The sequence below is a fragment of the Oryza sativa genome, chromosome 2 (assembly GCF_034140825.1).
Source record: "Oryza sativa Japonica Group chromosome 2, ASM3414082v1".
In the NCBI taxonomy this organism is placed as follows: domain Eukaryota; kingdom Viridiplantae; phylum Streptophyta; class Magnoliopsida; order Poales; family Poaceae; genus Oryza; species Oryza sativa.
The window spans coordinates 34,844,023-34,868,712 of NC_089036.1; the positions used below are offsets into that span (position 1 = coordinate 34,844,023).

The window sequence follows — 24,690 nt, forward strand, 5'->3', positions numbered from 1 at the left end:
CTAGGAACACTGTCAAGCAGAGCAGAGAAGCAGCTGGTTTGTTGATGGATCGCGCGCGCGCCACGTGCTTGACGGCGCGCAGGAAACAGCCACGCCCACGGCCCACGCACAGGCGCACAACCACCTCCCCGGGAGAGGCGAGGCGAGGCCACATGCCCGGCCGCGCGCCGCCTTCCGCGCCGACGGCAACATCGCGCGCGCCGGCCGGCTGGGCGGCTGACAAATCCTGGCTGCCGCATCTCATGCATGCCTAGCGCCAACGCGTCTCCCAGGCCGAACCGGTCGACCCTCGTTTCTGATTTTCAACCTGATTAGTATGAGATCTCGCTACGGTTCGTTTAAAAAAAAGTTTAACTAAGATAGTAAAAACTATGGAAATAAATGGTTTTCATGTTGTACTGATCGTTATCGTTATGGTATTCTAGTGGGAACCGTATTTCTAAATATTCTTATAATTTTTTAACATGTCTCTATTTAGCTCATAGTTTAGTGATGTATTAACTTCTAACTAAATATCTAATTTAAGGACATAAAATAGACATATATACATAGTTTGTACTAATAATTTATATAGTGTAACATTGAATTAAATATGTTATACATTAACAATTACCTGTTCCCAGTTGATACCAGCATGTTTTTTTTGTTCGTGTAGTTATATGATACGGTTTTTGTTTCCAGCTTTACATTTTCGATGACGGAGAAAAATATAGTTACGAAAATGGTATTTCCCGGCCGTTTTCATTCCAAATGCACGTCAACGCCCAACGGTGCAACGTTTCTGACTGTCAGTCTGACAGTGGGCGGCAACCTGAAGCTCTGAATTTCACATACTAGCAGCCCACAGGATCACAATCACATGACAGCAATCAAAAAAGAAAAAAAAAACAGAAACGCAAACGCTGCACAGAGGCGCAGGGAAGAACTACTGATGCGTGTGTCGGTAGGCTACAACAACAAGAGATCAAAGCGAAGCTAGACTGAATCACTGGACGGACAGGGAGACAGGTTGCCCGCCTCTGTGCGCCCCTGAACCCCGACACCCTGCCCCCCCCCCCCCCCCTCGCACCGATTCTTCCTCATCTCCTCTCGCTGTCCCACCAACACCACTGCACGTCTCTGCATATATAAACCTCATCTCGTTCCCTACTTGCAACTAAAGTCATCGCCATCATCGATCGATCGATCACAACTACTAGAAATCCAGCCAAGAAGATCGAGACCGGATACAGCTAGCAATCCATCCAAGAAGATCGAGAGAGCGGATACAGCTAGCCTAGCTACGCGAAGGATCAGATCATCGGCATGGAGCTGGAGCTTGGGCTGGCGCCACCGAATTCCGGTCATCTCGTCGTCGACGAGCTCAGCAGCAGCAGCAGCAGCGGCGGCGGCAGCGGCAGCGCGCCGGTGTCTGCCTCGTCGGCCGGGAAGAGGGGATTCAGGGAGGCGTTCCAGGAGACGCTGCTGCTCTTCGACGACGGCAGCTGCTGCAACACCAGCGACGACGATTGCAGGAGGAGGAAGAAGACGGTGGTGGGGTGGCCACCGGTGAGCTCGGCGCGGCGGGCGTGCGGCGGCGCCAACTACGTGAAGGTGAAGAAGGAAGGCGACGCCATCGGGAGGAAGGTTGATTTGGCCCTCCATTCCTCCTACGACGAGCTCGCTGCCACGCTCGCCCGCATGTTCCCCACCAACGACCACCAAGGTCAGTAGCTAATTTAACTCAACCCAATTGTTCATCAGCACATGTGATTACAAAAGCAAGCAGAATCTAGTAACCGAATTCGATTGCGATCAATGATTCTGATGCTAGGTTTGGTTATCGTGATATATTTACAGGCGAGAAGAAAATGGCCAATGATGATCATGGCGATGCCGCTGGACCTGTGGTCACCTACGAGGATGGTGATGGGGATTGGATGCTGGTTGGGGACGTGCCATGGGAGTAAGTCGATTTCAAGCTTAGTTATTTCAGTGTTAGTATAACTTAATGAATCAGCAAGATTGAACATTAGATTCTGTGTAATACTGACATGTTAATCCTTTGTTTTGTTTGTTGCAGTGATTTTGCACGATCTGTGAAACGCCTGAAGATACTGGGTTAACTGAACTGAAGGAGATGCATGCGTGAGTTGATGGAGCACAGCTCGGTTTTGGTTGCCTGGCATCTGCGTGTGGGTGTGCACTGATGTATGTACATGTTTTCGTTTTCAGTCAGGATGTTAGGACGAGAGAAAGAGCTTTCTGTCAAAGACTATATACTGCTAGCTTATATATACTGTAGTTGGGCACATCTCATGTGTGCCCAGGGCTAGGTTTTGAGAATGTTTACAGAGTTCTGTGTTTTTACACCTTCTATATGTTTTGCAAACTGATCTTGTACTATAATACTACTTTTATTTATTTCTCTCTTTTTTTTCACACACCATATAAGCTGATGACAATACTTTTTTCTTCATCTGAAGAAAATTCTGTTTCAAATTTCCAATTCCAAAACCGGATATATGAGATTGTCCTTCCGAATCAATGTACTCCCTCCGTCCAAAAAAAAAGACAAACCTTGGTTTCCGTGTCCAACGTTTGACCGTCCGTCTTATTTGAAAAAATTATGAAAAAAATATAAGTCACGCATAAAGTATTAATCATGTTTTATCATCTAACAACAATGAAAATACTAATTATAGTTTTTTTTATAAGATGGACAGTTAAATGTTGGCACGAAAACTCATGGTTTATCTTTTTTTTTGGGACGGAGGGAGTAGACAGTAGACTGACAAATCACAGGCAACTCTGCCCTGCTTGATGTTCTGACGGGCAGATTGTATCGTACTACTCCTCCAGGAAAAAAAATATTTGTTTATGTCCAGATTCATATTAAAAAATACTTTATTTTGAGATTGGGGGACTAGTAGGATGATCAAAGAAAAGAGAGCGTGGTGCATTGCTAAGAAACACCAAAATGCTCAATACTTATACACGGCGTGGAAACAAGAAAGCCTCGGTAGGCATGGGTTGTGGAGTGGATCGTGGGCCAGATTGATCGTGGATCGCTCGCTCTCTTCATAAACCAAAAAGCTGGGCCGGAGAACGTCGGCCACCTAATGGGCCGAGAGCAGTGACGCGTTGAGCCAGATTCCGGTTCTTACGGAAGTGGAAGAGCTGGCTGCAGCCCAAGCCCACCTACCGTTCTGGCCGGTTCGCGGTGAAACTTAGGCCCAAGGAGGCGGCACGGTGCGGTCGACTTTTTCCACTCGTTGGATCGAATCGACGGTTGGGATCAAACTGTACCCACTCCATTTCCGTTGAAACTAATTATTTTCATCTAAAAATATACATTTTATTTTTATCTGCTCCACTTTCTGTTTTTTTTTCCTGGTGAACGAACGCAATTTCATGCGTAAAGAACGGCAAAGAAAAATTAAATTTGATGCAAAACGTATAATTATTTCACCTGTACCGTACTTACTTTCGGCCATTATTCATGTAGTAGTAGGATACTTCGAACACAAATTCATACATACTTCCTCCGTTTCACAATGTAAGTCGTTCTAGCATTTTTCACATTTATATTGATGATAAAATTTTATCTAGATTCTAAATATGAGAAATGCTAGAATGACTTACATTGTGAAATGGAGAGAGTAAAAAAGAAAAATAATTCAAAATCATTGGAGGGAAATGGCCAAGCTGTGCGGTCAGCGAGATGGCGCGAAAGGCAATTCCATCTCCCGCCCAGCTCCCAGAACACCCGCCCTTTTCCAAATCACCAAGACCAAGCACCCGTCATCCACTTCTCCCCCACTGCCAGGTGGGCCCGTACTCCACCATGGTCCCACATGTCAGCTGAATCTTCCACTGCAAGAAGCGGGAAACATTTCGGGTGGAGGCGGGTTTCCCCCCAATTTCTCCCTCCATTTTTTTTTTCGCTTCGCGTCCCCCAAACCCCTCCCTATTAATCTCCCCCTTCCCCCTTTCTTCCCCTCGCCGCCGCCTCCTCCTCCCAAACCCCACAAGCGAATCCTAGGGTTTCTCGCCTCGCCGCCGCATCGCCGCCGGGAAGTCTCCGCCGCCGCCGCGATGTTGGAGCTGAGGCTTGTGCAGGGGAGCCTGCTGAAGAAGGTGCTGGAGGCGATCCGGGAGCTGGTGACGGACGCCAACTTCGACTGCTCGGGGACGGGGTTCTCGCTGCAGGCCATGGATTCCAGCCACGTCGCCCTCGTCGCGCTGCTCCTCCGCTCCGAGGGGTTCGAGCACTACCGCTGCGACCGCAACCTCTCCATGGGGATGAACCTCAACAACATGGCCAAGATGCTCCGCTGCGCGGGCAACGACGACATCATCACCATCAAGGCCGACGATGGCTCCGACACCGTCACCTTCATGTTCGAGTCGCCCAGTGAGTAGTACTAGTCTCAATCGTCTCGTGCCCTCACGTGTTCTTGATTTGTGTGACCTTGATTAATTTGTGCTTGGATGAATAGACCAAGATAAGATTGCGGATTTCGAGATGAAGCTGATGGACATCGACAGCGAGCACCTCGGCATCCCTGACTCCGAGTACCAGGCCATCGTCCGCATGCCGTCCTCTGAGTTTTCCAGGATCTGCAAGGATCTGAGCAGCATCGGAGACACTGGTGTGTGTGATTATCCTCCCGTGGTTTCTGCAGAACGCTTGTTGTTAATTTGTTTCTGTGGCTTGTTCTTAAATCTTTAAACTGCTTGGCATTCCAGTTATCATCTCGGTGACCAAGGAGGGTGTTAAGTTCTCGACCGCTGGAGATATTGGAACTGCCAACATTGTCTGCAGGCAGAACAAGACTGTTGACAAGGTAATTAATCTATCGATGGTGCCTTCTCAAACTGTTACTAACTTGGTCTACGATACCTGTCATGTTTGTAAACTTGGAATGCCGAAAGAGAGTCAAGAAAACTACAGTAGCAGAGATGGTTCTTTTGTACTCAAATATTGCGCTGTTAACAAGTAATCACGAGTACAGCAGCTAGACAGCTAATTTCCTTAGGAAAACATTACAGCTAATTTTTTCATGGAGAACAATGTAGTGTCTGTACTAAAAGAATTATTTGGTTCAGTTACATGATAGCATTTGAGCTACATCTGCGGTCACCCTAGTTTGCTTGTTAATGTTTCTGTTATGTGTTTGCAATGTGTATGGTCCTGGGTCAATAATTGGGTTACCTGTATCTTTAAGTAACTGGCTTGCATCAGTCCTATAGTTGTGCTCATTCATCTGGTTATCCAGAGTAAAGTTTGTATCTAACAATTTAGTAGTAAAACTAGTAAAAGGAGTTTTTTTTTTTTGCTGCAAGGGATCTGAAATCCTTTAGTCAAATTAAGACATTTCTAAGCATGAATAAAGTATGAATCCTATTAAAACTAGTAAAAGGAGTTTTTTTTTGCTGCAAGGGATCTGAAATCCTTTAGTCAAATTAAGACATTTCTAAGCATGAATAAAGTATGAATCCTATTATCCCCATCTTGCATGTCAATATGTCATCTGATCATTATGCTAACTGCAAAACTTTCTGTTATTCTTTCCATACTGGAGTACCGGTTTAGGATCATGCAGCAATGAGTACAGTAAGTGATAATCAGTGTCTAATGGATGTTTTTTTGGGTCATTGCAGCCAGAAGATGCTACAATCATAGAGATGCAGGAACCGGTGTCACTAACCTTTGCCCTGAGGTACATGAACTCCTTCACCAAGGCAAGCCCGCTCTCTGAACAAGTTACAATCAGCCTTTCATCTGAGCTGCCAGTGGTGGTTGAGTATAAGATTGCAGAGATGGGCTACATTAGATTTTATCTGGCGCCAAAGATTGAAGAAGATGAGGAAATGAAGTCGTGATTGTCGCATAAGGATATGACAAAATACCCCCTAGTCTTCAGACCATCATCCTTTGCTTAACAATTGTTTGTAAGCAAAATGATGTTATGCTTATCATCGCTTACGACGGAATGCTTTTTACCTTTGTATCTGTGACTTCTGTAAATCCTTGGATTTACAGTGATGAATGTTAGGTTTAGTAGATTTGTGAGTTTATGACTGCATTGCTGTAGCATGATTGTGCTGCTGTTTGTTTGTTCAATTCGGTTGTTACATATTTGTTGGGAGAGGAGCTTCCTTTGGGTTGACACTAACTTCATCAGTGTTTGGACCCAGAATTGCTATCATCCTCAAGCTGTGAAAGCCAAATTTCCATCTTTGAGAAGGCTTCCAAATTTCCATCTATTTTAGGCTCTCTGTTGTCACCTGTGATAACCGATAAGAAACAAAACAAGCTATGAAAAATGATTTTTTTTAAAACAGTGGAGACAAACTATGCAGCCTCAATTAGTGGCCACAGGCATCTCACATCTCCCAATTCCGGCCTACATTGGCAATATAGATTTGATTTGATGGTATTTTCCTATTTCCTAACATCGGATATGTTCATTGTTACTGGCAGCTTATAGATAGATCTCCCTTTACAAAGCACTTCACACCAGAGTACAATGGCACAACAAGATATAACTACTGTTCTAGAGGTAAAATGCTAGATTAGGTGCTGCTCATGATCACCAGTCACCGATTTTGATCTGCTCTGCACTCCACAAGTCCAATTGGAAATTAGATCATGGGTTTACTTTGATTCTGCCCTCGACCCTAACTTTGGTGTCACTGGTTTGCAACCTGTCCAAGATTGGAAGCTGAATCGTCAGCTTATAATCTGAAACAATTAACACCTTTGTCAGAATTCTGGAGAACAGTGTCACAAACTGATTTACTAGTTTTAATAAGTGAAATTTGCTCTTTGCATAGTCTAATAATTGCAGTTGCATAGTCTAATTTGCAAAATTATGTTAGTTCTTGCTGTTTAATCTACCTACAGCTTGAATTTTAGGGTCCTTTCTCTATTTCTCAGAATAAGATAGTCAGACCAAGAAACCTTGCTGCTATGGGACATTCATTTATTACTAAACATGTTAATGAAAAAACAAGATAAAATAGGCGCACGCTAATCTTTAGGCCATCCAAATCCAGTTTCCTTAAAATATGCTTATGATCACAGGAAAGTATTATGGTGTACTATAAAGAAATAATCCTATCTATAAGGAAAATGGAGCCTACTTTCATTATACTATAAATAAGTGGCAAAAGAAGCTTTTACCTTTGCAAGTGTGGCATATCAAGTACACTTTCTGTGTTTTTCGGCATAATGTGCTGCAACTGGTCTTTGCTGAGTGCATATCTATCAAAACGATCAGCATTCATCATGTATGTGTTCTGCCTAACCGACTTCTCATCGGTTCCTATTGAAGAAGCAAAGGGAAGGTCAGTCAATGTAAAAAAATGTTCACCAAAAATGCAATCTGAAACTACTATTGGTTATTGGAAATAGTTTATGTTCTCTAACCTGGCACAATTGTGCTCTCACTAGCTGAAGTCAGGCGGTGCTTTAACATCATCTCATCAGGATAGATCATCTTCAACATAAATAGATACAACAAGTGAAAAATGACCATATGAAGTGCTATTCTATTAGCAAGGAAAGAGGTTCAGTATGCTGACTGCTGAAGATCTTACAAGACAAAAAGGATTACCTCAGCGGGTTCAGTGAACCGTAAGGATTGAAGATTGGAACGCGAAGACTCTACAAGGAACCGAGGCTCCAGAGCGGTTGCATTAGGAACACCTGGTAAGAATAGAGGTTTATGTTGGCTTGCCAGCTCAAATGGAAGAAGTGCTCCTGAAGTCTGGTTCACCGGCTGCAAAACAACTGAAGGATCTGATGCTTTGGCACTATTCTGGTCAAGTGCAGCACTCATTTGCGGGATCGGCAGATGCTCAGGTGCCCCAGATAAGTTCACTGGGGGCAGATATAGACCATTCCTCATGGACAACATCTGGAACAAAAATTCAGCAATCAAACAGAAATTAGCTGCAGTAACGTGGAATACATACATTTTGTTTTTCTTACAAATGCCGTGCAAACAACAATGTGGCATGCTGTGATTAGATCAATGTTCTTTTCTGACGTCCTAACCGACTAAATCTTGCTTAGACAGTAAGCCATCAGAAAATGGTGATTAGGATAGCTAATGTACACTTTTTGATGCTAGAACTTCAAGCTTGTCCTAACTCATATATGCTAGTACCATTTCACTTCAGCACACAGCTGCTCAATATTCAAAACGCTTGACATATCCATTGTCGATACCTGGAGCATTAAGTCTGTGGATTTGCGAAAATAATCCTCAAGCAATTCAGTAACAATGCAACATTCATTACACTTACCTGGACCTGGAGCTGAAGCTGCTTCAGGTACTCGATGGCATCGTCAAGCATGGAGGCTTTGTCCGTCTGCATCGGTGAATGAAACCATCAGCACAAGATAAACGCCAAATTAACTCGAGAGATTAGCTTCCAGCAACACAAGTAATAGTGTGTATAAATCGTTGAACAAAAAATCGAGTAAGAAACAAGAGAGACAATTTTTTTTACTACCTTGCTGGAGTTGGGAATGAGGCTCTGCAGGGCCTTCATCTTCTCATTGATTCTGCTCCTCCTCCTCTGCACCAAATTACCGTGGTCAAAATCAATCCCACAAAATCAGCTGATACCAAGAGGAACACGAGAGGTAGCAGTCGCCGTCGCCGGGCTAACCTTCTCGGAGAGGTTGTGCACCTCGGCGGCGCGGCTCCTCTTGCCGCGCGGCCGCGCCGGCCTGGTGGGCTGCTCCGACTCCGACGACCCCAGCGCCTCCTAAAAAGAACCAAACACCAAATCAAACCGCCAAATCACCACCAGCATCCGATCGAATCAAACGCGGACACCGCACGCCAACCTCGCTCTCGCAGCGATCCAGCCCCATGCTGGCGTGGTGTCGCATGATCAAATCCAGGTGCTCCTCCTCCTGGCTTCCTCGCCCATCCATCATCGCCTCGCCACAGCACCAGCAAACCACAAACACTAGCGCTACCGGACGAACGAACAAAACCAAGAACTCCTTAAGTACTCCAGAAATGGCGAGCGAGCGCCACGAGAAATTGGACGCTGCTGCTGCTGTTGCTGGTCATGAGCTGCCCATACCTTGCTGCTGCAGCTGCTGCAGGAGTTGCCACCTTTCTTCAGTTTCTCTCTCTCTCTCTCTGTGTCTCTGGTTTTGTGATGGCTTTTCCTTGAGCCCGAGAAAGCTGCAAGCGCGGCAGAGCTTTTGACGACGTCTTTTGAGTTTTGCCGCTGCGGCTGCCTCTGCTTCGGCTTCAGCTTCTCTCTCCGGCTCCGGCAGCAGCGGCGCGGGGCGGTCGGTGTACGGCTCGTCGCGTCGCGTCGCGGGGTGGGGTGGAGAGGTTCATTGATGGAGGAGGGAGGGAGGGGTGGTTCTGGTTCGCGCGGTTTTCATTTATGAGCGGGGGGGTGTGGTGTTAATGGCGTGGCGTGTTGAGCTCGGCTTTCAGAGCTCAACAGTGCCAGTTTCCGTGGGAAGACATGGACATGGATATATGCTGTGTCGTGTACTCGTTTACTCCCTCCGTCTCGTCTTATTAAATTTTTTTATGTAAATATAAAAAACGAAAAGTTGTACTTTAATTACTTTAGATAATAAAGTAAGTCAAAAAAAATTAATAATAATTTTAACTTTTTTTTAAGAATAATACGAGTGATCAAACAGTGCAAGTAAAAACTCAAAAGGAAGTAGTTGTGTGTAGGCTTGGTACTTGTGTGGACTCTATTTTCTCCATCTTAATATAATATAACTTACACATTTTAATATTATAAATTTAGATAGAATCTCTATTTAGATTTATAATAGTGAGAGTATTAGATTCTTATATTTTATAGTGAAAGAAGTAATATTTACTACTACGTAAAATAAGACGGTGAATTATCACATTATTAATTAGATAATTTGAAAATAAATTAAGATATTCTTTTATAACAACTTTCATATAGTAGTCTTTTATAAAAACAAACTCTACGAATCTGGACATATAGATTTGATTGGGTTTTTTTTTGACTGAGGGGTATATCGTTTAACAATTTTAAAAACGTGAACACAAAACACGATAAATAGAAGTTACTTCATTCGCCCTAAAACATTTTAGAATGTGCCATCAATTTAAAATCTCTTATATTTTATATTTTAGAATGGAGGAAGTATAGAAGAGGAGAAAATACCGCACCATGGGAGGGACTAGTAGTCTAGTACAGTTGGCACTGTGCTCGCTTTACTCCGGTACAGTGTTTGCGCCGGCTCCTTTCGGGATCAGTCAGTTCGTCGCCGCACGGATGAGCGTGAGCTGCTTGCTGATGCTGTTCCAGCCTCGCGTGCTCATCAGGAGGAGCAGCATATCGGTCTTGCTGTTGCCGTGTCAATGACGTGACCTTAACTGCAGCATTAGCGAATGTTGACAACAGTATCAAGAAGAGGCACCAACGGGACAAAAAATGGTCCCTCTGAAATCTCTCATGGCACACGGGTTCCTCTAGGATTTGATCTGGACCGTTCATCCGTCATCGGACGGCCCACGATTGGACATGATCGGATTGACTGTATCTGATTGAGCAACTTCATCGTTCCCATTAACACATTTCTTAAACTATTTAATTATACATTTCGTGTAAAAAACTTAGGTCCTATTTAGTTCCCAAAACAAAAATTTTTACACTATCACATTTAAACACATATATAGAGTATTAAATGTAGACAAAAAATTAAAACCAATTATACAAATTGCGTGTAAATTGCGAGACGAATTTTTTAAGCTTAATTGTGGCATGATTTGACAATATGGTGCTACAATAAATATTTGATAATGACGGATTAATTAGACTTAATAAATTCGTCTCGAAGTTTCCTGGCGAAATCTGTAATTTGTTTTGTTATTAGACTACGTTTAATACTTCAAATGTGTATCCGTATATTCGATATGACAATCAAACCTAAAAATTTTCCCCAACTAAACAAGACCTTTATATATATACATATTTTTCAAAAAGTAAGAATTTTTTTTTGCATGTTTAAAATACTCGGCGTGGCAACGACGCCGTCCAGCTTGGAGTAGAGCGCCGCGGCCATTCTCAGCGCCTCCAGCTTCTTTGAAGGGAAGCCCTCGAACCTGGCAAGCACCAGCAATGGAAGCCAGTCAGGCCGGCCGGCCGGCACGCGCCGCGCATGCGCGGCGCCATGGCAGAGCAGCCGAGCTCGAGGGGAGTGAGCTGGTTTGTAGTGCGCGCCCGGACGAACACCTGCGTCTCGTCGGTCAGGCACGCGAGCTGCAGTGGAACCTCGCCAGCTCGCCCATGTCCATGGATTGGAACGCGCCGACGGCGTCTTTCAGCTCCAGGATCGCCGCCGGGTGGGTTCCGACGTCCTCCTCGATTTGCCGGAAGTAGGCCGATCTTTCCGTTCCAATATTGTCGTAGCAAGCGAAGATTACCACAAGAATCTCGAGGTCATGATCAATGTCAATGGTGTTTGCGGTGCGTGCACGTACCTCTTGGTCATCTCGGCCGATGCGTCGGCCATGCCATGACCTGCACCACCGCCCTTGGCGCCGGCCGCCGGCGACGCCCGGGCTTTCTTGTCGCGCGAGCTCTTGCCGCCATGCAGGTGAGAAGCGCCGCCTTCTACTAGATCGGTCACGCAGATGCCGGTACATGCTCCCCATCTCTGCCGATCGCTTCAGCTTCGTCGCGGATTTCTTTGCGCGCAGCGCTAACCTCAGAATAAAATTACAGCTTTGGTTTCCTTCTGATCTGGATGTTGACAACATTAACAAGGTTAGATGAAAGTACATACCAAATTGTTCAAAGCTCTGGCTCAGGTGGTGTTTGGATCCAAGGACTTAACTTTAGTCTCTTTATTTATACACTAATTTAGGGTATTAATTATATACTACTTACAAAACTAATTATATACTACTTACAAAACTAATTACATAAATGAAAGCTAATTTGCGAGGCAAATTTTTTAAACCTAATTAATCCATAATTAGAGAATGTTTACTGTAGCATCACATAGGCTAATCATGGATTAATTAGGCTCAATAGATTCGTCTCGCGAATTAGTCCAAGATTATGGATTGGTTTTATTAATAGTCTACGTTTAATATTTATAATTAGTGTCCAAACATCCGATGTGATAGCGACTTAAAAGTTTTAGTCCCATCTAAACAGGGTCTCACTGTGGCTGTAAACTTATCAGATCCTAAGTTTCCCATTTGTCTGTGCTGTGCATGACAGTCTTGAACCAACTCTGAGAACCTCATGGAGGTGAACTAGACCCTCCTTGTTCTGTACTGACATTAGCTAATGCCTAATGCAGAAGATGTGCTAAGAAATCATTGATAAATTCAGAAAGTTGACATGCTTTTCTGAACAGCTTTGCACAGGATGATTTGCGTGTATTGTCAAGACATCGACAGATATACAATATTACTTGAAGTAATTGACCTGCTGTACATACAGAGGAAGTATTGTGGTATGCAGATAAGCCTGATAAACATTTCGGGTATGCGATCTTCAGCGCTTCTTGGGTATCCAAAAGCAACTGAATTGATTTGAAAAGGCAAATGTAAATCGATCTGGCCATGAAACTTGCGCAAAAAAAGTTTGATACAATTTGAATTCTAGTTTGGCATGTACCTGATCCAACGCAATGTATGACCTTCGGCATAGCAGATCTAGAGCATCTATCAGATGGAGGATCTTGTTAATGATGCTTGCTGACAACAGGGACTGGTTTGGTAATGGATCACTAGCAGGATTGCAGTTTCCACCACCCTCAACAATAGTTGTCAGTAATGCCAGGCCTTCATGTCTGTTGAAAACGCCTGAAGCCTCCTGCAAATTCTGGTTATGAGGTGCAAATTGTCATGCTTTAGGCCGATTTTGTTGGTGTGGCCGAATTTTGTGTGTGATAAGCAAGGGGGCCGCCAAGAGGATTCAGCAATGCTTCTCCTCAAGGCATGATGATCCTCAGAGAAAGAGGATGGCCCCATCGGTACAAGGACAATCTACAATGATATATGCAGAGAAAGGGAGAAGGGATCAAAGCATCTGATGGAAAATGGCTAAGATTTAATGAATCAGAAACAGAAAGATGGAAATGGAAGAGGTTTATAATTAGCATAGTAGTTTCTTGAGGCAGCCAGTGTTGGCTAAAATTAAGTATCCAAGCTAAAAAGCAGCTAATCCATGAGGACATGTGGTTATATGTTTGTGTGGAGGGTAACCCACGGTAAATACCAATGCTTTTTCCCAAGAAGTGGATATGGTCACACAGACACATTTTTGTCTTAAGTTGTTCATACCATGGGTTCTGAAATCTGAATAATGAACAGCAATTCCATCAAGAACTGACAAAAACTGGTTATCAAAGGATCTTCTCTTATGCAGCACTGAATCTAAGAACAATCTTGACCTAGCCTGGCTTGGGTGAGTACAAAAACAGAGATGGAGCACCAGTTCCTGGTTCATTCGAGAAGAAGACAAACTGAAAGGCAAGCAGGCTGACAGATCCATGGCACATCCGGAGTTCCCAATAAACACCTCGATGTGCATCACATCGATCGCTCCGCCCGGCCAAAAAACAAATGGAAAACAGAACAAAATCGGTCTATAAATTGGCTACTACGTCCTCATTGCAAGACTCCCCCGGCCAATCCATTGGTAGAACACAAGAACCGCTTGATGAGTAGTAGCACAAGAACACAAGAAGCAACCAGGTAGCAGGAGAAGGAGAGGTGAGATTACCTTACCTTGGTGAGAATCCATGGGGTCACTTGATGGCGACGCTGCCACCTCGCCGTCCTTCTCCAGCACCGGGAGCAGCGGCGACGGCAACGGCGGCGGCGGCGGCGGCGGTAGGGTCGGGATATACGCGTGCTTCGCGCTTGGCGGGTCGAACAGCCTCGAGTGCTACGAGCCCGGGGCCAACACGTGGCGCCGCGTGGGCGAGCTCCCCGGCGTCCCCGACGGCCACGTGCTGAAGGGCTTCGCCGTCGTCGCGCTCGGCGACTTCGTCTACGTCATCGGCGGCCGGCTGTGCCGGAGGGAGCGCGGCGGCGGCGGCGAGTACCGCGACACCGACGTCGACGTGCGCGGCGACGTGGTCCGGTACGACGCGCGCCGCGGGGAGTGGGGGCGGTGCGCGCCGCTCCTCGTCCCGCGCTTCGACTTCGCGTGCGCGCCGTGCGGCGGGAAGATCTGCGTCGCCGGCGGGCAGCGCTCGCTGTCCGGCGCCCGTGGCACGGCGGCGGCGGAGGTGTTCGACGCCGACAAGGGCGGGTGGTCGCGGCTCCCCGACATGAGCACGCGGCGGTACAAGTGCGTCGGGGTGACGTGGCACGGCCGCTTCCACGTCGTGGGGGGGTTCGCGGAGAGCACGTCGTCGTCGTCGCCGGCCGCCGCCGCCGACGACGAGGCGGCGGCGGCGCCGCCGGGGAGGGCCACCGCGCTGCTGCTGCTGCTGCCGCAGTCGTCGGCGCTGGAGCGGAGCTCGGCGGAGGTGTTCGACTGCGCGAGGGGCGTGTGGGAGATCATCCCGGGGATGTGGCAGCTCGACGTGCCGCCGAACCAGATCGTGGCGGTGGCCGGCCGGCTGCTCAGCTCCGGCGACTGCCTCAACAGCTGGAAGGGCCACGTCGAGGTGTACGACGGCGAGCTCAACATCTGGAGCATCATGGACCACTCGGCGATGCCGGACATGCCGCTGCTCGCCGCCCTCCCGCCGTCGGCGCAGCGGCGGTACCACACCATGGCCGTCGTCGGCAATCAGCTCTACTTCCTCGCCGGCTACCAGGTGGCGGCGGGCGGCGACGGCGGCTTCAGGACCGTCTCCCTGGTGCACAGCTTCGACACCAGTGCAAACCCCGGGCTGATGCCGCCATGGAGAAGCTTCCAGCCCACCATGGATCAGGATGGCGTGGAAGACGGCAGCAAGGAATTGTTCAGCCAGTGCTGCTCCGTGCAGCTCTAGTTGCAGAATTACACTACACAAGACCAAAGTCTACACAGTATAATGTATCATAGTTTTGATCACAGCACCATACTCTGTATCTCATCTGAATGTGTGTGACCCATAAAGATGGTCTCATCTTTGCTGAAAAATGGATCAGTGTAATTGATTGCAAGTATCTGAAATATGGGAAATGAAATCATAGAAAAGAAGGCATAATATAGGGGTAAAGCGTGGCAGAGAATACATCATGTAATCATCATTCAATCAGTTAATCAAAGGTTCAGTTATTTCAGGTGCCAACAAGTTGCAGATGAGTAACTTAATCAAGTTGTGACCTTCAGGAGCTTACGCCGACAACTTCACATGCAGAAACGGCGAGAAGAGATACAAGAACTAACTGAATCAGCTAATAATATGCCAATCTCGTCTCACAACTTGCTTATTGAACAACAGGATATACCGTATTACGTGCTGCAGTATTACCTTTCGTGTTCGTAAATCGAACTGAAATGAACACATACTAATTCTGCAACCTAGAAATAGCTGATTTTCCCGTAGGAGACTATCAGAGAATAAGATGGCTGAACAGATTTCAACCAGAGGGCACAACAGCAATTCTTTGTAAAACTCACCTTTGCATTCTATGACCGACATTGGTCCAACCAACTGTAATCATCCGTACTATTTGCATTACAGTGTTGATGAGTTCCAGCTTGCATCGACAGCACCCACAATTCTGTGATGAAGCAATGGTCCGGAACAGGCTATTATGCCTCTATCCAAGCCCTCTAAGAAAACACCCCTGGAGAAGTCGAGTGGGCGGCCCCCAGCATCTGTGATCACTCCGCCAGCTTCTCGAATGATAACCACCCCAGCGGCATGATCCCATATCTTCTCCTTGTATCCAGCTCTAGCGAATTTCATGAATATTTCTACATCCCCTCGTGCTATTGCGGCATATTTCACCATGCTGTACACACGCAGGGGTTGCTTCCTGGAATCCAAGCAAAACATATAAATATAACAGTACGATAAATCCAAAACTTGCAAATTACATGCTACAATAGATGGAAACGGACAACTGTCAAATGAAGGTGCCATTTAATTTTATACTGATGCAGAACCAGCATCCTATTCAGGAAACAGTTTCAAAAGAAGTATACTATTCGGGAAAGATCAGGCAATGGTTTGCAGATATGGCATGTAAATGTATAGAGTAGTTTTGGCTGTAGTTACACAATATTAGCATCCATAAAGGTTATGCATACCGCGCAGACATTAAACTCAAGAACTGACCTTAAGCCTACACTATGAGCAAGTCCAGCAGTGAAGGAATGACTTGTATTAGCTTTCTCAACGGGTTCACAGAATGTTGCTGAGATTGGATCACTAACAGTTGATACTCGGACCTCTCTTGAATTACGCCAATCAAGCTTGCCAAAGTCATGAACTAATGGTTGCATCCAAGCTTGGCCACATCCTCGGTGAGCATACATCACACAACCCTTATGCCAGGATCCTGATGTGGGAGGAGAAACCTTAGACATCAACCTGTAATATCGTTGGTGGTAGTTGAGCCACTCCTTCTTCATTGGATAATTTGGGCACCCAAGAACTCCCAATACAACTTCCCCATCTTCAATTAGCGCGAGAGCAACAGCGTATTGGTCCCCACGTACAAACCCAAGCGTGCCATCCACAGGATCAAGCACCCAAAACCTTCCTTTTGGACCTCCGATAGAGCTGCACCTCCTAATAGCTTGAAGAATATCATGAGCTTTGAGCTCTTTCTCTGGGGACCTCAGCCCATACTTCGGAGCTTCAATCAAGCAACCATTGACAGCAGCAACGACAGATTCAAGCAAAGCTGCACCATCGCTACTAGATAGCGTCTCATCATCTTCTTCGGCTACTATAGATATGTTTTCATCTTGAAAGCAATCCGAGAGTAGCCAGCTTACTATCGCTTGGACGCCCCAATCTGGAATAACGTTTGAAGGAAAGATTACTACTGGTAACCAATTACCACAAAAGCATAAATTTATTGCATCCAAAAGATACCAACCACAAAGTCACAATTCTTGATGGCATTTAACACAAAGATCTTCTTAAATTTGTGGGCCAAATAACATTGCATCAGATCAGATTTGATTTGACATATGACCATGTGGTATTATGAGCTATCTGGTATCTGGTATGTTGGCAACATGGAGCATGAGCTACCCACTACCATTGTACTCATACTGAACCTGGTAGTGGACCATTATTATTTAGTAGTGTTCTAACAGGCCAACAAGTCAAGTGCAAGTATTCAATTCTCTTCCTTAGGAAATCACAGAACATAAGAGTATAAGACCACTACGCACACGGTCGCTCAATTTCAAAGTCAACAACAATAACTAATTAAGCAACCATTCCATTTAGGAATTCGGACTGAATTAAGAACAATGAATCAGTATCAATCTGAATATTCTAATATGATGGAGCTCCAGTTTGACTAATCTCTCGCTATGGATTTTGGAGGCATACTAAATTGCGGCGACGAACTGACCAGTGCTACGAGCTCGCTCAGGAGTGAAGGCAACAAGACCAACCTGCGACGGTGACGGGGGAGCGGTCGATCTTGGAGTGGACGCTGCCGGAGGCGGAGGCGGAGGCGGGGAGGAGGAGCGAGCTCTGCACGCGCTGGCAGAGGGTGCAGGCGGCCTGCACGACGCGCACCGCGACCTCCATCTCCCTAGCGTAGTCCCTCCCGCCCCCGCCGATGCCGCGGCAATCCCACAGCCAGTCGTGCTCCGCGGTCCCGACCCGGGGTGACCCGCCCGCCGCGAGGTGGGACGGCGCCGCCGCCGCCGAGGGCGCGGGCGTGGACGACGGGGCGCTGCAGCGGCGGCGGACGACCGGCGCCCCTCGGCGGGGGCGGCGCCCGTCCCAGTCCGACGGCGACGGCGGCGCGGCCGCCGCCCAGGTGGGGAGGCGGAGGCCGCTGCATCCCATGGCGGTGAAGCCCGAAGCCCTCGTCGTCGTCGTCGGCGGCGGCGGCGGCGATGGATTGGTGGATGAATCGATCCGGTGGTTGCGAGATGCTCCTCCTCTTCTGCTGCTTCTTCTTCGTGTTCCACTTTTTTGGTTAGCCGGCAACGGTGGCGAAGGAGAGCGCGCGTGCGGGTGAAGCCCCCGCACCGTGGGAATCCATCTCAATCTGGAAAGCTTTCTTTGCAACACTTCTCATTTCTAGTGCGCACGTTATTCCTTATTTTTCCGTGCACATGTTTTTTAAATTTTGAAATAATATATTTTTTTTAAAAAATATTTCTTAAAAAGATATATTAAATTTACCTTAAATATATCTTTTACTAATATTTAATTAATTATGGATTAGTGATCATTTCGTTTTACGTACAAAATATCCGTCTCATCTATAAAGAACACAGTCTTTTTCACTTTCATTTCTTTTCTTTTCTTTCGCCTTGCTGAGTTGCTATCGCCCATTAGTAGTACTAGTACTATGTCCCACACGAGCATGACATGATTTGCCGCCACTCAACTGATATTTTTGTCATGGTTACTGGTTGATTCTCTTCCAACTGTATAGTACTTCTGATGCCTTAAATAACGCGTAGCTTAACAAAGAAGATAAAAACAATTCTTCTGCAATACCAAACAAAACAAGATGAGGTATAGTAACTAGTCATACTAAAAGCAAAACAAGATTAGGTATAGTAGTTCGTTACACTAAAATACAATTAAAATTGACAACCTCATAAATATGCATGGAATATCATTAAGTAGCCATCAATCCATGTGTTGCACGAGTTTGTAACTTTATATCATCACTAGAGAATTATCCAGTCTTTTTTTTTCTTTTTTTGGGATGTTTGCACGGAGTACAAGCAAAATTTGATGATTTAACACTCTATTCGTTGCCACTCGAGACGATGACTGAATATGTTAGTTGTTGTACATATTGGTTACATCATGCAAGTCTTTAATTTGAAATTAAAATAAAAAGTTAAAACTAAATTGAGAGCATAGGATGTATAGACTTCGTATTCATAATTCTAACATTAAAATTATTAAAATAATAAAATACAATTAATAAGTCCATAGTTTTTATAAATTGCATTATTATTGACACACAAACTTTAAACTACTATTTACGGTAGGTCATATCAACCTGATGTATGAACATTTTTCTGGTGAATGTAAGAGTTAATTAGGGCAGATACAAAGACAATTAATAAACAGACTTTTAAGTTGCTGACATATAAGAGAAATGAAAAAAAAAGAGAGAAATATACTTGTTAAATGTGACAATGGTCGTCGACTCTAGGCGTTTATAGAGGAAAACTTTAGTATATATGGATAGAGAAAAAAAAAGAAAGACATGTGGTAGAAAAAAAATTGTGCATTAATTAGTATAGTCATTTGTCCTCTCAAATGTTGTAAGAGAATAGCATTTTAATGGAAGTCTATATCAGGCCATACCTCAGAAGGTATCCGTTTTAGTACAAGTATGATCCACCAAATTAATGATTATATCTTTTTAATTAATGTGAGAGTATTCTCCAAATGTTCAATTACACAGATATATAGACTTTCTATTCTCCAGTCAATACCAACTCGCCCCGAATCGATTCATTTTCAAAATATATAGACAATGTAGCAAACAACGTTTATACCGTATTACTCCCTTCTTTTCATTCATATTATTTATTATTTAGTTGTTTGACTTTTTTTCATAGTTAAACCTTTTAAAGTATAATTAAATTTATATAAAAATATAGTAGTATTTTCAACACAAAACAAACAAATTATCAAAATATATTCAATGTTAGATTCAATAAAACTATTTTAATATGTTAGTAATATTTTTCTATAAACTTGATCAATCAAAACAAAGTTTGAATGAAAAAAAGTTAAACGGCTTAAAATATGAAACGGAAGGACTAGCACTTAGGAAGTACTTATCTTTTTTTAGAAGGCTGGACCAGATTTCAGCTATCTGGGCCAATTTTACTCAACCAGGCCCAAGGCCCATCTCAATATCCAGTCGACGAGTCAGCAGCAGAGACGCAGAGTGTCAGCGCGTGCGTGGACTCATCGAGAGGAGCAAAGCAAAGCGAGCAGCTGAGCCCCGACGAGGTAGGGGGAGAGATGAGGGCGGTGGTGATCGCGCGCGCCGGCGGGCCGGAGGTGCTGGAGGAGCGGGACGTCGGGGAGGGCCTCCCGCCGCCGGGGGAAGGCGAGGTGCTCGTCGGGGTGTCCGCCGCCGGCGTCAACCGCGCCGACACCGTCCAGCGCCAGGGCCGGTACCCCGCGCCGCCCGGCGCGTCCCCTTACCCGGGCCTCGAGTGCTCCGGCACCATCCTCGCCCTCGGCCCTAACGTCCCCTCCCGCTGGGCCGTCGGTGACCAGGTGAATCGGTGATTGCCGCCGCCGCCGCTGCCGTTTGGATTAGGACGTTAGGTTAGGGGGTGTTTAGATCTAGGGTTTAAAGTTTTAGCGTGTTACATCGGATATTATATAGGGTGTCACATGAGGTGTTTAGGCACTAATAAAAAAATTAATTACAAAATCCGTCGCACTAATAAAAAAACTAATTACAGAATCCGTCGGTAGACTGCGAGACGAATTTATTAAGCCTAATGAATCCATCATTAGCAAATGTTTACGGTAGTACCACATTGTCAAATCATGGAGAAATTAGACTCAAAAGATTTGTCTCGCAAATTAGTCGTAATCTATGTAATTAGTTATTCTTTTAGCATATATTTAATACTTCATGCAGATGTTCAAACGTTCTATGTGATAGGATGTAAAATTTTGGGAGATTTGTTTTTCCCCTTGCAGGTGTGCGCGCTGCTCAGCAGCGGCGGGTATGCGGAGAAGGTGGTGGTGCCGGCGGGGCAGCTGCTCCCGGTGCCGGAGGGGGTGTCTCTGACGGACGCCGCCGGCTTGCCCGAGGTGGCCTGCACCGTCTGGTCGACCGTCTTCGTGACCAGCCACCTCTCCCCCAGCGAATCGTTCCTCGTAAGATAACTTCTCTCCTTTTCAATCCCCCATTGACTCCATGATTCATTCCTGAGCACGGTGCATCCTTGGTGTTTGCAGATCCATGGTGGATCGAGTGGAATTGGTACATTTGCTATACAGATTGCAAAGCACCTTGGAATTAAGGTTTTTGTTACTGCAGGTTTGTTTATAGTAGAACAAGAATAGATACAGTAGGGAGTATATAATAGGATGTTGCAGAGATCGCTCAAGTAAATGCTGTTACACTATGTGTTTGTAGGTAGTGAGGAAAAACTAGCTGCCTGCAAAGGTTTGGGTGCCGATGTATGCATAAACTACAAAACTGAAGATTTCGTTGCACGTGTCAAAGAAGAAACAAATGGAAAGGGTATATCGCACGCGTTCACCATTTTTGTGTGTTCATGTTCATATTATTTTCCCCAGCCAATTGGTACTTATATGCAGATGGATTTCTTATAACGGCATTTCTCCATGGAACTGTCTATAATGTTTGATACCTGCCAAGTTTGCATATGCTTTAGTGACTCTTGACATGGAAGTATATTTACCAGGTGTTGATGTCATTCTGGACAACATCGGTGGATTGTATCTTCAGCGTAACCTGAACAGCTTAGCTGTTGATGGTAGACTTTTCATCATTGGTTTCCAAGGAGGCGCTGTAACTGAAGTGAACCTGCAACCCATGCTTGCTCGACGATTGACCATACAAGGTAACGTTGATCTATAGGCAACAATGTCCCTCATACTAGATTTTTGTGTTTCTAGTTTTGTTATTTACGATCTTATACCACTGCTGGTTGTTGCCTTACTGAGAATCACAATTATGTGATTGGATGATACCTAAACGATATCGCTGATTTTAGCATGTGTGGAAATGGTATGATTCTGTGCAGCTGCTGGACTACGCAACAGAAGCCTTGATAATAAAGCTCTGATTGTCAGTGAGGTGGAGAAAAATGTATGGCCTGCCGTTGTGCAAGGCAAGGTGAAACCAGTAATATACAAGACGTTTCCTCTGTCAGAAGCTGCTGAAGCTCACAAGTTGATGGAAGAAAGTTCCCACATTGGCAAGATACTATTGATTCCATGAATGTATTGGTATCTTGTTTGTGCTCTCACTATCGGAGCCACTTTAAACACTGTATATTTGGTTTGTCCTTTGATCTTGCATGTTGACAAGAGTGGACGTACTATGTCAGAAAATTATGTGTCACAATACATGAAGAAAGTTATGTACTCATGCTCTCTCAACCAACGGATCATTTGGATATAAATGCGATTGCTTGGTTTGGAGTCCCTGGCATTGGTGTTATTCATGATGATGACACTAGAGTAGATTTTTAAAAGGCATGATTAGCACCAAATGATGATGCATGATGTTTATATAATGCAAGTACTTTTTTTTTGGATGGATCTATATTGCTACTTCAAGAAATTTGAATATATGTATGCACAACTTGATGTCATGATGGTGCAGCTAGTAGATGTTTAAGAAACATGATTAGCATCAAATGATGATGCATGATGTTTTCATAATGTTACTTCAGACATTTGAATATATTACTGCACCACTTGATGTCAACGCATGGCCAAATGTGGGCACGGACCAAACAAGAAAGGAACTGGATATGGCCATTAAGACAACGTATATTTACAAATACCAAACAGCCTTGTAAGGGCCAGTCAAGGATAACTTATAACTGAATACACCACTCAAATGAACCAAAAATCTTCTATTTGCACTGGTAGTTTGCTAGTCAGGAGCAACCACTTCAAAATGGCATGTGTAAAACTCACTAACAATTGCAAGCAAAGTAATATTCTTGCTACAGTAGCTATTTCTCCTACTTCATACTTCACCACTCTACTAGGCCTCCCGCTAGTTCATATGTCAAATTTTAAGGAAGATGAATGCTAAACTACAAAAGAAGTATGTAGTAATGTCATTATTCTTGTGTAAGGTTCGATGTAACAGTGCAATTGCATTGCTGTTTCATGATCTGAATCTGCCTCTTCAACACCTCATTATCCTGCAGTTGTGAAAACGAGCATCTCAAAAGAGTTGAAAAAAAATGAGCATAAGCATGGTAACACCTAAGAGAGTGAAATATATGGAGAAACCAGGAGAAAGCGCTCAATATTACTGAGGAAGCATAGAGCTAATATTATGTTAGGGTGTTACAACGAGAAGCATCAAAGTTTGCCCCCAAAAGGTTACCTTTTTCAATAGGCTAAATCTCTTAGTTGAAGCAGAGAGTGAGGCCTTAGCCTGTAAACAAGATTCTCAAATGAGCACTGCAGAAGGAAACTGAGGAAAGCTGTGTACAAGTACATAATATAAATAGACCAGACCTTTAAAAGTTCATCTTGCATCTGTTTGTTTTTCGCAAACTCTGTGTCATATTTCATTCTCCATTCAGCAGATTCATCCATTGCTTCTAGGTTGGCACGCTCAAATTGCCTCCTGCAAAAGATTGATGCAGAAAAAAAAGTGCAATTGAAACTATCAGTCAGCCTCGAACAAATTGGACAGGCATGGGTTGATATTTCACAGCCCAACCGTTTTGCTTATGTTTATGCTAATAACATTTTGAATTTTAAAACTCAATTTTGTGGGTTTTCTATCATAGTTTATTTACAAAATAACAACTAAAGACACGTATATAAAAGTTTTATCCATAAATTATTTTTTGGGTTACTAATAAGCTGTATAGATTTTAAGTAAAAAAAAGTCGTAAGCATAAGCATAAGCGAAAAGATGGGGCTGTCAAGCTACCAATGTGGAAGGAGAATGAGGACCGGGTAACAGCTTAACCTATGCCAGCCAGGAGTATTTTGGCAAGAACACATTTCAGTCAAAAAGGGCAGAGACATATTGACACTTGACAGGAAACAAAAATAGAAGACAAAAGCCTCCAGAAACTTCCCCTTGATAAACCTACGAGCAATGGCAGTTTCGCACTTTTTAGTTATCAAAGCATCTAGGGTGAATGGTTAATTGCAGATAGACAATAACAGTAAAAAAAACCATTCTACGTTAGGAACTCCTTTTTGTCTCTGCGTTACCACTAAGCAGGGACAAGCCATTTCAGGAGCTGATCTCATCCCTATCATGGAAGATAAGAATGCAATTCACAGGGCCGTGACAATGATGCCACAAGGTCTAAATGACTAAATCGAAGGTTTAGCCAGTGCCAAACGCCCAACAAGCACCAATTTCCCCTGTCAATTCGTATTTCAAAAGCAAGGCGTCCATGAATTCCCAGCCACGGATCCATTTCACCAAACAACAACAGGTTTCCTCCGTTTTTTAGCTCGACCGAGAGATCCTTATGTCCAATTCGCAAGAGTAAAATGAAGAGGAGAGGAAGGAGGACGAACCGGAGCTCCTCGCGGTCGTCGACGGTGAAGGAGGGGTCGGTGGACTGGCGCGCCCAGATGCGGAAGTAGACGGCGGTGCCCATCAGCAGCGCCACCGCGAACGCCACCATCAGCGCCCGCCTCTCCTGCTTCCGCCCCGCCCCTCCCCATCCTCCTCCCCCTCCTCCTCCTCCTCTTCCCCCCACCATCCCCCTCCGCTTCCTCCTCCCTCCCGCTCTGGATCACACGGACACACACACACAGCTCCACCTGCTCTCTCTGTCAGGTCAGGTCACAAGGCGCATCAGCTGCTTCTGTCTCGTCGA

At 44.9% G+C, this 24,690-nt stretch overlaps 8 protein-coding genes across 15 annotated transcripts; 4 read left to right on the top strand and 4 right to left on the bottom strand.

Moving 5' to 3' along the window:
• The first annotated feature begins 1,158 nt into the window (after positions 1-1,158).
• On the top strand, positions 1,159-2,433 carry LOC4331061 (auxin-responsive protein IAA9-like). The gene is made up of 3 exons (NM_001417017.1): positions 1,159-1,705; positions 1,840-1,945; positions 2,063-2,433. Exons 1-3 carry the CDS (start codon positions 1,306-1,308, stop codon positions 2,103-2,105), a joined length of 549 nt encoding a protein of 182 aa, NP_001403946.1. The 5' UTR covers positions 1,159-1,305; the 3' UTR covers positions 2,106-2,433.
• Positions 2,434-3,983: 1,550 nt separating this feature from the next.
• LOC4331062 (proliferating cell nuclear antigen-like) lies at positions 3,984-6,213 on the top strand. 2 transcript variants are annotated; one of them, NM_001417034.1, is made up of 4 exons: positions 3,984-4,396; positions 4,482-4,634; positions 4,732-4,829; positions 5,647-6,213. In NM_001417034.1, the coding sequence occupies exons 1-4, from the start codon at positions 4,078-4,080 to the stop codon at positions 5,866-5,868; spliced, it is 792 nt and encodes a 263-aa protein (NP_001403963.1). In that variant the 5' UTR covers positions 3,984-4,077; the 3' UTR covers positions 5,869-6,213. The 2 variants fall into 2 exon arrangements, with proteins under 2 accessions (NP_001403963.1, NP_001403947.1); NM_001417018.1 differs by having other exon boundaries at positions 5,647-6,107.
• A 90-nt stretch (positions 6,214-6,303) lies between these two features.
• On the bottom strand, positions 6,304-9,382 carry LOC9269153 (transcription factor SPATULA). 4 transcript variants are annotated; one of them, XM_015771757.3, is made up of 9 exons: positions 9,094-9,382; positions 8,849-8,973; positions 8,668-8,766; positions 8,509-8,574; positions 8,299-8,364; positions 7,605-7,907; positions 7,418-7,487; positions 7,172-7,313; positions 6,304-6,693 (listed from the first exon to the last, which is right to left on the bottom strand). In XM_015771757.3, exons 2-9 carry the CDS (start codon positions 8,939-8,941, stop codon positions 6,636-6,638), a joined length of 897 nt encoding a protein of 298 aa, XP_015627243.1. In that variant the 5' UTR covers positions 8,942-8,973; positions 9,094-9,382; the 3' UTR covers positions 6,304-6,635. The 4 variants fall into 4 exon arrangements, with proteins under 4 accessions (XP_015627243.1, XP_066163939.1, XP_015627242.1 ...); XM_066307842.1 differs by having other exon boundaries at positions 6,304-6,730; XM_015771756.3 differs by having other exon boundaries at positions 8,849-8,979.
• A 1,417-nt stretch (positions 9,383-10,799) lies between these two features.
• Positions 10,800-13,005, bottom strand: LOC4331063 (uncharacterized protein At4g04980). Of its 4 annotated transcripts, none has more exons than XR_010739554.1 (5): positions 12,652-13,005; positions 12,473-12,556; positions 11,502-11,763; positions 11,254-11,406; positions 10,800-11,123 (listed from the first exon to the last, which is right to left on the bottom strand). XR_010739554.1 is itself a non-coding variant. In XM_066307843.1 (4 exons), the coding sequence occupies exons 1-3, from the start codon at positions 12,680-12,682 to the stop codon at positions 11,268-11,270; spliced, it is 624 nt and encodes a 207-aa protein (XP_066163940.1). In that variant the 5' UTR covers positions 12,683-12,827; the 3' UTR covers positions 10,901-11,123; positions 11,254-11,267. The 4 variants fall into 4 exon arrangements, 2 of the variants coding, with proteins under 2 accessions (XP_015627410.1, XP_066163940.1); XR_010739555.1 differs by having other exon boundaries at positions 12,460-12,556; positions 12,652-12,993; XM_066307843.1 differs by having other exon boundaries at positions 10,901-11,123; positions 11,254-11,763; positions 12,460-12,556; positions 12,652-12,827.
• Positions 13,006-13,657: 652 nt separating this feature from the next.
• LOC4331064 (uncharacterized) lies at positions 13,658-15,202 on the top strand. The gene has a single exon (XM_015771922.3). It carries the CDS (start codon positions 13,781-13,783, stop codon positions 14,984-14,986), a length of 1,206 nt encoding a protein of 401 aa, XP_015627408.1. The 5' UTR covers positions 13,658-13,780; the 3' UTR covers positions 14,987-15,202.
• Positions 15,200-18,110, bottom strand: LOC4331065 (3',5'-bisphosphate nucleotidase AHL). Its single transcript, XM_015771920.3, has 3 exons — positions 17,563-18,110; positions 16,265-16,949; positions 15,200-15,962 (listed from the first exon to the last, which is right to left on the bottom strand). The coding sequence occupies exons 1-3, from the start codon at positions 17,963-17,965 to the stop codon at positions 15,659-15,661; spliced, it is 1,392 nt and encodes a 463-aa protein (XP_015627406.1). The 5' UTR covers positions 17,966-18,110; the 3' UTR covers positions 15,200-15,658.
• Positions 18,111-20,045: 1,935 nt separating this feature from the next.
• LOC4331066 (uncharacterized) lies at positions 20,046-22,300 on the top strand. The gene is made up of 6 exons (XM_015767668.3): positions 20,046-20,386; positions 20,822-21,001; positions 21,083-21,164; positions 21,264-21,371; positions 21,556-21,714; positions 21,898-22,300. The coding sequence occupies exons 1-6, from the start codon at positions 20,126-20,128 to the stop codon at positions 22,092-22,094; spliced, it is 987 nt and encodes a 328-aa protein (XP_015623154.1). The 5' UTR covers positions 20,046-20,125; the 3' UTR covers positions 22,095-22,300.
• A 317-nt stretch (positions 22,301-22,617) lies between these two features.
• LOC4331067 (uncharacterized) lies at positions 22,618-24,653 on the bottom strand. Its single transcript, XM_015768547.3, has 4 exons — positions 24,386-24,653; positions 23,357-23,468; positions 23,223-23,273; positions 22,618-23,034 (listed from the first exon to the last, which is right to left on the bottom strand). Exons 1-4 carry the CDS (start codon positions 24,571-24,573, stop codon positions 22,951-22,953), a joined length of 435 nt encoding a protein of 144 aa, XP_015624033.1. The 5' UTR covers positions 24,574-24,653; the 3' UTR covers positions 22,618-22,950.
• Positions 24,654-24,690: the final 37 nt, after the last annotated feature.

Bases quoted from the DNA above. Each gene is read 5' to 3' on its own strand.
- LOC4331062 (NM_001417034.1), top strand. From the start codon at position 4,078: ATGTTGGAGCTGAGGCTTGTGCAGGGGAGCCTGCTGAAGAAGGTGCTG. The intron at 4,635-4,731 runs GTGTGTGTGATT...TTGGCATTCCAG, and splicing joins GAGCAGCATCGGAGACACTG to TTATCATCTCGGTGACCAAG. The intron at 4,830-5,646 runs GTAATTAATCTA...GGGTCATTGCAG, and splicing joins AGAACAAGACTGTTGACAAG to CCAGAAGATGCTACAATCAT.
- LOC4331066 (XM_015767668.3), top strand. From the start codon at position 20,126: ATGAGGGCGGTGGTGATCGCGCGCGCCGGCGGGCCGGAGGTGCTGGAG. The intron at 21,002-21,082 runs GTAAGATAACTT...TGGTGTTTGCAG, and splicing joins CCCCCAGCGAATCGTTCCTC to ATCCATGGTGGATCGAGTGG. The intron at 21,715-21,897 runs GTAACGTTGATC...GATTCTGTGCAG, and splicing joins TCGACGATTGACCATACAAG to CTGCTGGACTACGCAACAGA.
- LOC4331063 (XM_015771924.3), bottom strand. From the start codon at position 12,682: ATGCCGAAGGTCATACATTGCGTTGGATCAG. The intron at 12,557-12,651 runs GTACATGCCAAA...AAATCAATTCAG, and splicing joins CATACATTGCGTTGGATCAG to TTGCTTTTGGATACCCAAGA. The intron at 11,764-12,459 runs GTCAATTACTTC...GTCAACATCCAG, and splicing joins TTCCTCTGTATGTACAGCAG to ATCAGAAGGAAACCAAAGCT.
- LOC4331064 (XM_015771922.3), top strand. From the start codon at position 13,781: ATGGGGTCACTTGATGGCGACGCTGCCACCTCGCCGTCCTTCTCCAGC.
- LOC4331061 (NM_001417017.1), top strand. From the start codon at position 1,306: ATGGAGCTGGAGCTTGGGCTGGCGCCACCGAATTCCGGTCATCTCGTC. The intron at 1,706-1,839 runs GTCAGTAGCTAA...ATATATTTACAG, and splicing joins CCCCACCAACGACCACCAAG to GCGAGAAGAAAATGGCCAAT. The intron at 1,946-2,062 runs GTAAGTCGATTT...TGTTTGTTGCAG, and splicing joins GTTGGGGACGTGCCATGGGA to TGATTTTGCACGATCTGTGA.
- LOC4331065 (XM_015771920.3), bottom strand. From the start codon at position 17,965: ATGGGATGCAGCGGCCTCCGCCTCCCCACCTGGGCGGCGGCCGCGCCG. The intron at 16,950-17,562 runs GTTGGTCTTGTT...ACGTTATTCCAG, and splicing joins CTCCCCCGTCACCGTCGCAG to ATTGGGGCGTCCAAGCGATA. The intron at 15,963-16,264 runs GTCAGTTCTTGA...CTTGGATTCCAG, and splicing joins GCTCATAGTGTAGGCTTAAG to GAAGCAACCCCTGCGTGTGT.
- LOC9269153 (XM_015771757.3), bottom strand. From the start codon at position 8,941: ATGATGGATGGGCGAGGAAGCCAGGAGGAGGAGCACCTGGATTTGATC. The intron at 8,767-8,848 runs GTTGGCGTGCGG...GGTTCTTTTTAG, and splicing joins TGGATCGCTGCGAGAGCGAG to GAGGCGCTGGGGTCGTCGGA. The intron at 7,908-8,298 runs GTAAGTGTAATG...TTTTTGTTCCAG, and splicing joins AGCTTCAGCTCCAGGTCCAG to ATGTTGTCCATGAGGAATGG.
- LOC4331067 (XM_015768547.3), bottom strand. From the start codon at position 24,573: ATGGTGGGGGGAAGAGGAGGAGGAGGAGGGGGAGGAGGATGGGGAGGG. The intron at 23,469-24,385 runs GTTCGTCCTCCT...AATCTTTTGCAG, and splicing joins GACGACCGCGAGGAGCTCCG to GAGGCAATTTGAGCGTGCCA. The intron at 23,035-23,222 runs GTAACCTTTTGG...TCACAACTGCAG, and splicing joins GATTTAGCCTATTGAAAAAG to GATAATGAGGTGTTGAAGAG.